The sequence below is a fragment of the Limulus polyphemus genome, unplaced genomic scaffold (genome assembly GCF_000517525.1).
Source record: "Limulus polyphemus unplaced genomic scaffold, Limulus_polyphemus-2.1.2 Scaffold26, whole genome shotgun sequence".
Lineage (NCBI taxonomy): Eukaryota > Metazoa > Arthropoda > Merostomata > Xiphosura > Limulidae > Limulus > Limulus polyphemus.
In genome coordinates, this window is record NW_013665636.1 from 1,170,549 (window position 1) to 1,182,896 (window position 12,348).

Here is a 12,348-nt window from a genome sequence, read left to right on the forward strand (position 1 = left end):
CAGCGGTAAGTTGGAGGGCTTATAAACATGAATTTTGGATTCGATCTCTGGAGTGGGCACAGAGCAAGTGATCCATGGTGCTAACAAACATTAAAATTTATGTGACTGTGTTTGTCCAAAGAATATTTGATCGTCTCATGAGATTAAGACATGAGTATAATTTACGGACTGGTTTAATAAAATCCAGAATATCTGATTTAGAATACTTCTCATCCAGATCACTTTCGAAAGCTTCTTTCAATGGTGTTGTTTAATGGTATATTATTGAATTTAGAAACATATGTAAGAGCGTAATATTTTCTATAAAATTGTCATTTCAGCGATTTATAGTAATATTACTTCTCACTACTAAAAGTTTTAAGACCGCAAAAGTTTTTTATTTGTTTGTTTTTTGAATTTCGCGCAAAGCTACACGAGGGCTATCTGCGCTAGCCGTCCCAAATTTAGCAGTGTAAGACTAGAGGGAAGGCAGCTAGTAATCACCACCCACCGCCAACTCTTGGGCTACTATTTTACCAACGAATAGTGGGATTGACCGTCACATTATAACGCCCCCACGGCTGAAAGGGCGAGCATGTTTGGTGTGACGGGGATTCGAACCTGCGACCCTCCGATTGCGAGTCGAGCGCCTTAACCACCCGGAAAAGCTTTTTAATTAGTTAGCCCTGTTTATTTAAAGAAAAAAAAACATTCTGAATGTTCAGTAGTTATTACAAATAACCGAGTTTCCTAAATGCATAGCACTGCTTATTAATAACAACGAATAACTCGAAAGACTTCGTAGTTATTATTAAATAATGCTAAGTATTTGGGAAGGATCTGTTGGTGTTAACAAGTAGTACTAAACACTTTAAAAAAACTATTGTTGTTAACAAAACTGCTGAGCTTTTGGTAAGACCTTATTCTTACTAAAACTACTTCTCAACGTATAGTGAAACAATGCTATTGTGACAAAATAATGCTGAATATTCAAGAAAACATTGTTGTAATTAACAATTGCTGTTAAAGATGTAGAAAGACTTCGTAGTTATTATTAAATAATGCTAAGTATTTGGGAAGGATCTGTTGGTGTTAACAAGTAGTACTAAACACTTTAAAAAAACTATTGTTGTTAACAAAACTGCTGAGCTTTTGGTAAGACCTTATTCTTACTAAAACTACTTCTCAACGTATAGTGAAACAATGCTATTGTGACAAAATAATGCTGAATATTCAAGAAAACATTGTTGTAATTAACAATTGCTGTTAAAGATGTAGTACTTATAAACAAGTATGATTAAACATTCAAGAATAGACTCTTGGTAGAAATACTGTTAAAAACGTAGAAAGATGATCATTGTTACAATAACAGTTAAATATGCAATCAAATTGTTTTGTTCTTATAAACAAGTATGATTAAACATTCAAGAATAGACTCTTGGTAGAAATACTGTTAAAAACTTTGATTGCATATTTAACTATTATTGTAACAATGATCATCTTGAATATGCAAAAATAAAAATACTAGTTGGTTTGTTTGTTTGTTGTTAAGCCGAAACCTATACAATGGGCTATCTGTGTCGTGCGCAACGCGTGTATTGAAACCCAGGTTTTTAGCTGTGTGAGCTCTAAGATTTACTGCTGAGTCTTCACGAATGTACAGCAACTGTTTGTTAATAAAATATACCTTTCTTGATTATTCAGCAGTACAGAGTCATCTGAAATGCTTAGCAGAATCTTTGGTTAATAACCAATCAATCATGGTGTCCTCCACAACTCTGAAGGCCGACTACCATGGTTCTCCATTGCTTTCTATTACTCACTGCCTACACTAACTTTCCTAGTTAAGGCTTCTCATCTCCAATCCTTTGTTTAATGTCATTGAGTCAAGTGAGTCTTTACTCACTTCTCATCTTCTTATTACAATTTTACCCATTAGAATATCTGTCAAATTTCCCTCAGGTGTAATTATATACCCAAATTATCGCATCTTAATTTTCCACATATGTCCCGTGGTGGGCAGAGTACAGACAGCCCATTGTGTAACTCTGTGCTTGACAACAACCAACTAACGTATGTAGCTGATCATCATTCGTCTACGACGCTACATTTCAAGTGATTCTTACTCTTATTTTGTTTCAGCAGACAGGATACACGTTTTCACACTGTAGAGTAGGACTGACCATACGTAACATTTTAGTAGTCATTCTGACCTGACATCTCTTCTGAGCAATGTTTTGAGATTGAAGAATGCTGTTTTTGCCACTACTATCCTTTACTTTCTCTCGTTTATACACTTTACATCACTACTGATATTCCCCCTAAGTAAATAAACTCCTCTACTTGTTCGAACCCTTTAACTTCTAATGATGCATATTCTCAGAGCTGCCTCAGTTCATAAAATTGCCGTTGTCTTAGTTTTGTTTACATTTATTTTGAGCCACAGTCTTTCACTTTATCAAAAGGTCTGTCAAGTGACTGCTGTGTCCATTCTTCAAATTCACTCCTATGTACTGTATCATCAGCATACTTATTATTATAGATTATATTTCTGTTAATCTTAATCCATTTTGTATCAGTAATTACCTCGCTATGATTAATAATAACATTTCTAAATGATCAACAAAAGTTTATTATAAATAAATGTGTCTTTATTAATGTTGAATAATCATTACTCACAAAGTATAACAGAGTGAGCTTATTAGACAAAAACAGTACAAAAACAACAGTAAAAATCGTATTATGCTTCTTGTAAGGATGAGCGCCCGTATTTTACTAATTACATGCTCATTCGTACACAACAACATGATTAATTTATTACTGCTATAATTTCATTATTGCTCGTGCGTTCGTTGGCTATCCCGGGATTCGAGGATGATCTCTACTATGTCTAGTTGATGAGTTTGAGGTGATTTAGAAGTTCGTTCCTTGCAAAGGCTGTATCGCAGGAGAGGGTAACCTTTAAGCCTAGATTTCGTTTCTTTTCCTCCCTCCGCTCCCACTTTTCTGCTTCGTGTGCACGATGCTTTACTTCGAAACGGATTATCAATAGATTGAGGTCGCACCACCACTGGTCTCGGCCTATGGCCAGCTCCTACAAGCTCTTGATGTCAACGTCTATTTTCTTGAGGTATGTCTTCAGAGTGTCTATATAGCGTTTTCTACTTTGAACCGCAAACTGAAGATCCATATGATATGACAGTTGGCAGAAAATATTTTAGAAAATAAATCAGAGGATAAATGGTTGACAGTCTTATTAAACAAAATATTATCCTACGTTGAATAATTAACAACAGTAAGATTTAGGTGAATTACTCATAATTAATTTACGAAAGCTAATGCAATGAACTAACATCAAATTTATGAGCTACAAAATATTCAAAGATGATCTTCCTTTGATATCAAGAATGTCATCTTATTTTTCTCTATCTGTAGGTAGGTAAAACTATGTCGTTGTGAATATGTAACTACAACTGTTGCTCGTCAACTAGTAGTTGAAGCATCCTTTATTTTGTAGATATAATAAGTGTTGTTATTTGTCCACATGTCCAAATAAGTTTTCCACTCTTGTAGATTTTCTGATTACTGTTTAATATTTACATACACGTAGATCTTCCTTATTTGTGGGATTTAATTAGTTTTGTTGATCTTCCCTTTATCATAAATATAAAATATGTGTATTGGACGAACATAAGTAGTCGAAATGCTTACTGATCTCTATCTCCGTCAAAGTGAAAAATTATAAACATCTAACTGGCAAGACGTACTTAAGTTTACTTTATTGTTTTATCGTCAGGCTCAGGTAATGCAAATCTTTATTGTGGTCGCATTCGTCTACTGTAATAGTGCTTGATCTATATCTTCGGGTTTATAGGATAATACCTCAGAAGAGTTTGAAGTATGTCTCCAGGCTAGAAAATTACTTCAGAAGAGTCTATGTCTCCAGGTTAGGATATTACCGCAGCAGATATTGGTGTATATCTACAGGCTAGAGAATTACCTCACCAGATTTTGGTCTATGTCTTCAGGCTAGAAAATTTCTTCAGCAGATTTTAGTCTATGTTTTCAGGCTAGGAGATTACCTTAGCAGATTTTAGTCTATGTTTTCAGGCTAGGAGAATACCTCAGCAGATTTTGGGCTATATTTCCAGGCTAGGAAATTACCTCAGCAGATTTTGGTCTATGTTTTCAGGCTAGGAGATTACCTCAGCAGATTTTAGTCGATGTTTCCAGGCTAGGAGATTACCTCAGCAGATTTTGGTCGATGTTTCCAGGCAGGAGATTACCTCAGCAGATTTTAGTCTATGTTTTCAGGCTAGGAGATTACCTCAGCAGATTTTAGTCGATGTTTTCAGGCTAGGAGATTACCTCAGCAGATTTTGGTCTATGTTTTCAGGCTAGGAGATTACCTCAGCAGATTTTAGTCTATGTTTTCAGGCTAGGAGATTACCTCAGCAGATTTTAGTTGATGTTTCCAGGCTAGGAAAAAGTTTGATCTGTATCTCCACGTTAAAGAAAAATCTGTCATATAAAATGACAGTAGAGTGAGTCAAATCGAAAGAGAGGTGGGCAGCAACTTTTACCCAATTGTACGCTGTACCCTTCTGTAAAACTTAGAGTAAAGCTGATGCATAGCCAATAAGACGGGTGAATGGCTACATTCTGACACAAACTTTATAGACAGCATAAGCTATCGAGCAAGGGCCATTCCCTATATTTTAAGGTAGAACTCTGGTGGCAACTCCGTGGTACTAGATTTATGAGAATTTGTTGTCATAGTGAATGAATTGACTGGACAGTTACCTTGTGATCATTTGCTCCTGTGAAGCGATGGCTCTATCATGTGACCCACGTCGTCAAATAGGTGTAAGATACATAAAACTACCTCAACACCCTATTTAAATATTAGGCACTGCTACTTTCTACTTTGACTGAGGAAAACCAAAACTGGGGTCAATGACGTTTTCATTGGATTCAGATGTTGTTGTTGTAAAATGCGCAGTGAAAGACATAATGAAGAAAATAATGGGTTCGTTTTGTTTGTTTGAAGTTAAGTACCAAGATACACAATGGGCTATCCGTGCTCTGTGAACCACGGGTATCAAAACCCGGTTTCTAGCATTGTAAGTCCGCAGACATGCCGCTGTGCCACTGGGGGGCGAAGGGGTTCGTACACATGCTGCTCACTCATTTACGGCGGGAACGAATGTTGATTTGGTTTGAGTGAAAAATATTACTTCCAAAGATTCGTGAATGATCGTCCAAGATCTTTAATGTTGTGAATTGAGTGATCTGAGTTGTATGATATCTATAGAGACATCGTATTATTTATAGGTATATTTTTTCTTTCAATGACACACACATATATACATGTATATTCTTTATGTATCTTATATTTTCTATTTGTAATAAATATGACGTATGACACTATACAACACGTGGCAACATTCCACTGCAAATTTGGGTGGCAGCACAATAGCAAATTTTGGGTTGGACTCTCTTTTCCACGCGAAACCTTCAAATACAATGCCCTTTCGAACAGGTTCCTTGACGTCTATGAATATGGGTTTTCCTGGTTCCCAATCACAAGGTTTGGACCATAATTTTTCTCTAGGGTTATCGAAAGTAATCTACACACACACTACACAGTAACTTAAGGATGTAGTAACTCATAAGATGTATGGAAATTTTGAGAACACAATTCCCAGTGATGTCAAGGAGAACGTATTGATCACATTCACAGTCTATTGAACTGCCTAAATGTTATAGAGTTCTGTGCCAATAATGTGCCAAAGGAGTACCGCTATTCGTTGGTAAAAGAGTAGCCCAAGAGTTGGCGGTGGGTGGTGATGACTAGCTGCCTTCTCTCTAGTCTTACACTGCTAAATTAGGGACGGTTAGCGCGGATAACCCTCGTGTAGCTCTGCGCGAAATTCGAGACAAACAAACAAACAAATCATTATATTTCACACTAAACTATTTGTTTTGAGCTAAGGATATGCGAATTATGAGACTTAGAAACGGAGAAAATCTGTATAACGAGACAAAATTACACAGATTCTTTTTTTTAATATAATTTCCGTGGAAATCTTAGATATATCAAATCTAGAGACAGTGATGGGCAGAGTACAGATAGCCCTTTGTGTAGGTTTTTGTGCTTATCTACAAACTAACAAACACTCAGTAGAAGATTTTGGTGTGAAAGTTTTACATCATTGTGTGTCGGTGTGAAAGTTTTACATCGTTGTATGAGTACAGCTTTGTGCTTTTATTTGTCTTTATTTCACTAGCAATTATAGACGCGTCGGCAAAGTTAACCTTATTTAACAGCTCTCTATTAAAAAAGATAATTGTTTTATGCCCTAGTCTAATACTACAATATAACATATCCGGTTAGCGATAAGATAATGACGTCATGTGCTTGAAATAGTATCGCAAATACGTAAATCACAAAATAAGTCAATAAGCTTTAAGCTTTACACACATTATATTAATCCCGTTGATAAAGGTCAATAATTTAGTCTTTTGTTGGCAAAGGTATCCACTATTTTAGCTTATACTGGAAATAACTGGACCTCATACCTTATATATATCATATGTGGGCAGAACGTACGTGCTGGAAAAGTTGTGATAAGGTAGAAAATGGGAATTCAAATGCGTCAGTTTAGAGGATTCCTCGAGCAACGCTAACATCGTAATTGAGCAGAATTTGGTATTTGGTCTTCAAGTACAGAAAATGAAATATCGTTATTACGCTTACCATATTATAAGTACACGTTAGAAGAGATTAATTGGTAACTTTAGAGATTATATTAATACATAAAAAAACATATATTGCTGTTATTAATAACGGACATCCCCTGAGAAAGTAGTATTCCTATCTGTAGTTATATATGTTTATGACACAATAAAACTGAAGATCATATTTTCCTGGATGACAGTATGATGCATAAACTTATCTGTAATTGTACGAATCCTAACCGTTTCGAAAATAACTGAGATATAGATAAATATCCTCCCCAAAATTTTTTGAAAGTTCAAAGAGCTTCAAAATTGTGCCTCTCTCACACATACACAAGAACAACATGTATCTGTTTGTTTTTGAATTTCACGCAAAGCTACACGAGGGCTATCTGCGCTAGCCGTCCCTAATTTAGCAGTGTAAGACTAGAGGGAAGGCAGCTAGTCATCACCGCTAACTCTTGGGCTAAGTTTCTAAATGTGGTTTTATTTGCAAGCGGCATTACAAAGATACGGGATTGTTTTTTTTTCACCTACATATATGAAGAACACCTAGCTTTGAGTTGCTCTATCCATTTACTTTGGACTGATGTGACGTGTATAACTGTTTACTACATCTTAACAAAGTCTGCACTGTTGATGCTTTTGAACTTCACATCTCGGTAATAGTCTTACTTATTTTCTATGTAATGCGAAGGCTGAGTTGCGTAGCAACGTAAAGTGGGTGGGCTTAATCCTGTTAGTGCAGATAAAGCACTGTGCGGACGTAACTGTGTATTTAGCGAGTTGCGTTTTTGTACGCCAGTATTGCAACTGATGAAAATGAAAAAAATTTCAGCATTTGTTACACATTTTGTATGTATGTGAAACGATATAATTAATATATATTAAGAAGCCTTTATCTTGTTATACATTGTTTCGAATAGCCGTTAAGTACTGCTTAACAAAGCAATGTCTATAACATTTATCCTCTAAGGGGTATAAATTATAATGTTATCATAAGGAGGTTAATCGCACGTTATAAGAACGAGGTTCCAGGTCCCATGCTACCCATAAAACGTTTTCTTTATCATCAATCATACCCAAGATGAAGGTAATGATTATGTATTTTAGCCCGTCACCACAACTTCTACTGAGACAATTTCCTGTGGGATAAGTTTTAATCGACACATGTTAAAAACATGTACACAGAAGTCGACTTCCAAGATCACATATAAATTGAACGAAGACACAAGTATTCGTTTCATTTGGACAGAGAGGAGCTTGACAGCTACGTGGTTGAATGGGACTGCTTCGGTTCTAGTTTCCTTGGCCACGTATCTTATGAAAACAGTCCATGATTTAAGGGTTTGGCTGGAAGATTTTGTAGTGTTGGCTTGTAATCATTGGTCAGATTCAAATCTTTGTTTACTATATTGTTAACGGTACCAGTTTCATTACAGTGTTGGCTTGTAATCATTTGTCAGATTCAAATCTTTGTTTACTATATTGTTAACGGTACCAGTTTCATTACAGTGTTGGCTTGTATCATTCGTCAGATTCAAATCTTTGTTTACTATATTGTTAACGGTACCAGCTTCATTACAGTGTTGGCTTGTATCATTCGTCAGATTCAAATCTTTGTTTACTATATTGTTAACAGTACCAGCTTCATTACAGTGTTGGCTTGTATCATTCGTCAGATTCAAATCTTTGTTTACTATATTGTTAACGGTACCAATTTCATTACAGTGGCGTCGGATTGCTCTCCTTTGTAACTCTGAGAATGAAAATGTTGCTCTGAGTTGACTTCAAATGTGGCTTCAGATCCCTTACTATTCCAAACAATCTACTGTGCGATGTTTTTTACTTCTATTGAGAATATTAAAGGTTTCTTTTCTGTAACGTTGTGTCCTTTGGTTTTCATAGTTTAACAATCTCACTACACAAATGTTTTCCATCAGAAACATCCGTATTAGCCTCCACCATAAGTCAACCGTGGTGGCATTACACTGTCCAATAGTCAGAAGATCATCGTGAATCACCTTTAGAGGAAAGATACATATACCATGCGGCGTCATATTACTATACAAGTTTATTCTAGTATTTCATATAAAGTACGGTTAAACCACTGTAATGAAATTAATCATCAAACAGGAAAAATGAAAACTTACCAAATAAAAAGAGATGTACATGTTAAAAAAAAGGACCGATAAAATTTTTTTTTAAGTTTAATAGTTAAAGTTTTTATGCGCGGTTTAATTAATTATTCATTGTAAATCTAAGATTATTCAGCTTCAATCTAGTTGTTGTAATAGGAATATTTTTAGGTTTGTTCTAAGTTGACATGAAGGTTCTTCTGGTTTACTTTGTTTGCATGGCCAGGTGGTTAGGGCGCTTGACTCGCAATCTGCGGGTCGCGGGTTCGAGTCCCCGTCATACCAAACATGCTCGCCCTTTCAGCCGTGGGGGCGTTATAATGTGACGGTCAATCCCACTATTCGTTGGTAAAAGAGTGTCCCAAGAGTTGGCGGTGGGTGGTGATGACTAGCTGCCTTCTCTCTAGTCTTACACTGCTAAATTAGGGACGGATAGTGCAGATAGCCCTCGTGTAGCTTTGCGCAACATTCATACAAAAACAAACATTATATGAAGGTTCTTCTTCACGTTGATTTTATTTGTTTTAATGTCAAGATTCTTCCGTTTTTTTATATTTTATATATATACACGAAAACTTACATATTCCTTGTATTAAGACAAGAAAAATTGCTTTGTTACGTGTTTTGTAGTGTTAAAGAACTTAATGAAATTCTTATAGTCTTGAAATGTATTGACTCACCTATTCATATGAAAGTGTTCCACATTTTTTTTTCAGGTTTTAGGTTCCGATAAAGAATTTCACTTTATTCATCGAGCTTTACCACATATTAGGACAAAGCGTAGTATTCCTCACACCAGACAGCTGAAGGCCGATCCTCTGGTAAGTTATGCTTGACCACGAACTTGTAACAAATTTGTACAGTCATTCTTATGGTCATTTCTAACTATAGTCTGAAAGAAAGCCTAATAAATTGCTTTATAATTAGTGTTTTAAAAGCATATAAGTTTTATTTATTACTTTGCAATAATGTACACATTCTAAGTGAGTTTTGATAAAATAATGAAAGGTAAATTTCTAAGAAAGAAACAAAACATCAACAACAACAACACATGAATCGTTAATAATTAAGTAAAGTAGCAGAGAAATAACATAAGTAGGATTTCAATCAATACGCTCACCTCTGACATTTACCAAAGACAAATCGGGAGATGTTCGACATTGGACAAAGTTTCTTTTTATTAAGCTACAAGTAGATATATCTATAGAGATAAATTATAACATTTTTCATATATATATATATATATGTTTCTAGTCTGAGAAGGTTCTGAGTGTTCCCTTGTCAGTTTCATTCGATTATTTCTATTTTTACGTAGCAGGCATCTCTTGCTTAACTTTCCCAACTTCATTATCCATATTTGAATTATCATACAGATGTATGATAATTCAGATATGGATAATGATGTACCGAATGTATTTTTTCTTAAGACATGTGCTGAGGCTAGAAAGTGAATAACTTATAGTAAATATTTTCAAACCTGTTTCAAAATATTCTAAAACCAGTATAAAGCAATATACAATATCAATTTCATATCCACATGTCGGGCAATTAATGTTTTATTTATTTTAAATTACTTGGATTCGGTTTTTGTTACGGAAATACTACTGTAAAATGAGAAGTTATTACATTACTATGGTGAATAGAGCTGATGAAGAAATTCAGTTCAAAATGGAAGAGAATTTTGTGAAGGCCAGTCTGAAGTCAACCATGCAGTTTCAACCTCAATATTGTAGATGTGCTGAGACAAGCTAGGTGTACCTTCCAGTCTTCTTGAAATCTGTTTATTTATTCTAGTGGATAGCCATCTATGGTTGGATCTTACATTAGCACATATTTTATCATTCTAGTAGTGGATGGCGATCTATGGTTGGATCTTACATTAGCACATATTTTATCATTCTAGTAGTGGATGGCCATCTATGGTTGGATCCTAGATTAGCGCATATTTTATCATTCTAGTAGTGGATGGCCATCTATGGTTGGATCCTAGATTAGCGCATATTTTATTATTCTAGTAGAATCCATGATTTTTATGCTTTTCTTTATTGACCATTTAGTATTGTATCCCATGTTAGCATGCGTTTTTTTTTATTCTAATGAACGACCATCTAGCGTTGGATAGTAGTAGGTAAGCGCATATATCTTTATTCTACAGAATGGTCCACTAGCATTGGATCCTAGAAAAGCAGTTGTTTCTGTTTTTTTACTGAATGAACATACAGACTTGAATCATAGATTAGCACGTGTTTCTTTACCCTACCAAATGACTATCTAGAGTTGAATCATAGATTAGCACGTGTTTCTTTACCCTACCAAATGACTATCTAGACTTGAATCATAGATTAGCACGTGTTTCTTTACCCTACCAAATGACTATCTGGAAATTAAAATAAAAAAAACAAGCGCTAATCTATGATTCAACTCCAGATAGTCATTTGGTAGGGTAAAGAAACACGTGCTAATCTATGATTCAAGAACTACTCTGTTTGTTTGTAACCTCATTTTGATAGTTGACCTGATAAAAGTTTTGACTAACCAACCCTTGAATACTGAGTAATATACATATGAAGTAAAAAGGTTGAAGAAGGTCTTGAAATTGAAATCATTTCTTACTACGTTTGATGACAGCCTCCTCTGGAATGTTTAGATAAAGCTACTAATATTGAGAGATTGCAATTTACTGCTCTCCAGAAACCCCCAATTGTTTCAATTTTGTTCTTTGACAGTTATTATCCTTGGCAGAATATACACATATAGACAAGTCAAATGTATTTCGAAACCTGTTTTTGGAATAATGATTTCTTTATCTTTTTCTTGAAGTTTTAAAGATCTAGTTTACAAGGGTAAGCTTTAGTTTGTTATGTATAAGTTAGATGTATTTGTTAGATAAAGAATTTAGATTCTAATGGTAGATGGTCATCAGTTAGGAATAAACACTCGCTTCAAAGGCGACATTAGCGATCATACATCGAAATATTAAAAAAAAAAAGTTCAGCAATATTTTAATATTTTTTGTTAGCTGTATAAAACTGATTCACATGTATTTGTATCTGAAGAACGACAAAGGTATCTTCAACATAAATCTTATAATAGAATGGTTAAAATGGAGCTAACCATTATTCTGAATAACTCGAAACAAATTTGCTGTAACAGATGGAAGTCTAGATTAACACTAAGTCAACTTGAAAGATATGTAAGTATTCTTAGTGAAACATTCGCAGGTCTCCAAATGTGTCAACTAAAACAAGAGTCATCAGATAGATTGCATACCCTCGCCCCGCTGCTCCTTTTCGAGATTGTATGCGTTTATATTGGATAACGTCAAATTTCACTTTCGAAAACTCAGAAAATCCTTCTCAGATCCAGAATGATGAACGATCCGGATCAGTTTTTGTAGTGTGATGAGGAGTCTCACCCTTCATATACCCATGAAATTTGGTACAAATCCGATCACACTTTAAAAGAGTTATTAACCCAAAACCGCGAAAAT

The 12,348-nt window shown here is 35.0% G+C and overlaps 1 protein-coding gene across 1 annotated transcript in view; it reads left to right on the forward strand.

Annotated features, from left to right (window-relative positions):
* Positions 1-12,348, forward strand: part of LOC106459205 (neuroendocrine convertase 2) — a 103,899-nt gene that overhangs the window by 25,862 nt on the left and 65,689 nt on the right. Inside the window, exon 2 of the mRNA XM_013918811.2 lies at positions 9,575-9,679. Coding sequence (XP_013774265.1) covers positions 9,575-9,679 — 105 coding nt within the window. The remainder of the gene's footprint in view (positions 1-9,574; positions 9,680-12,348) is intronic.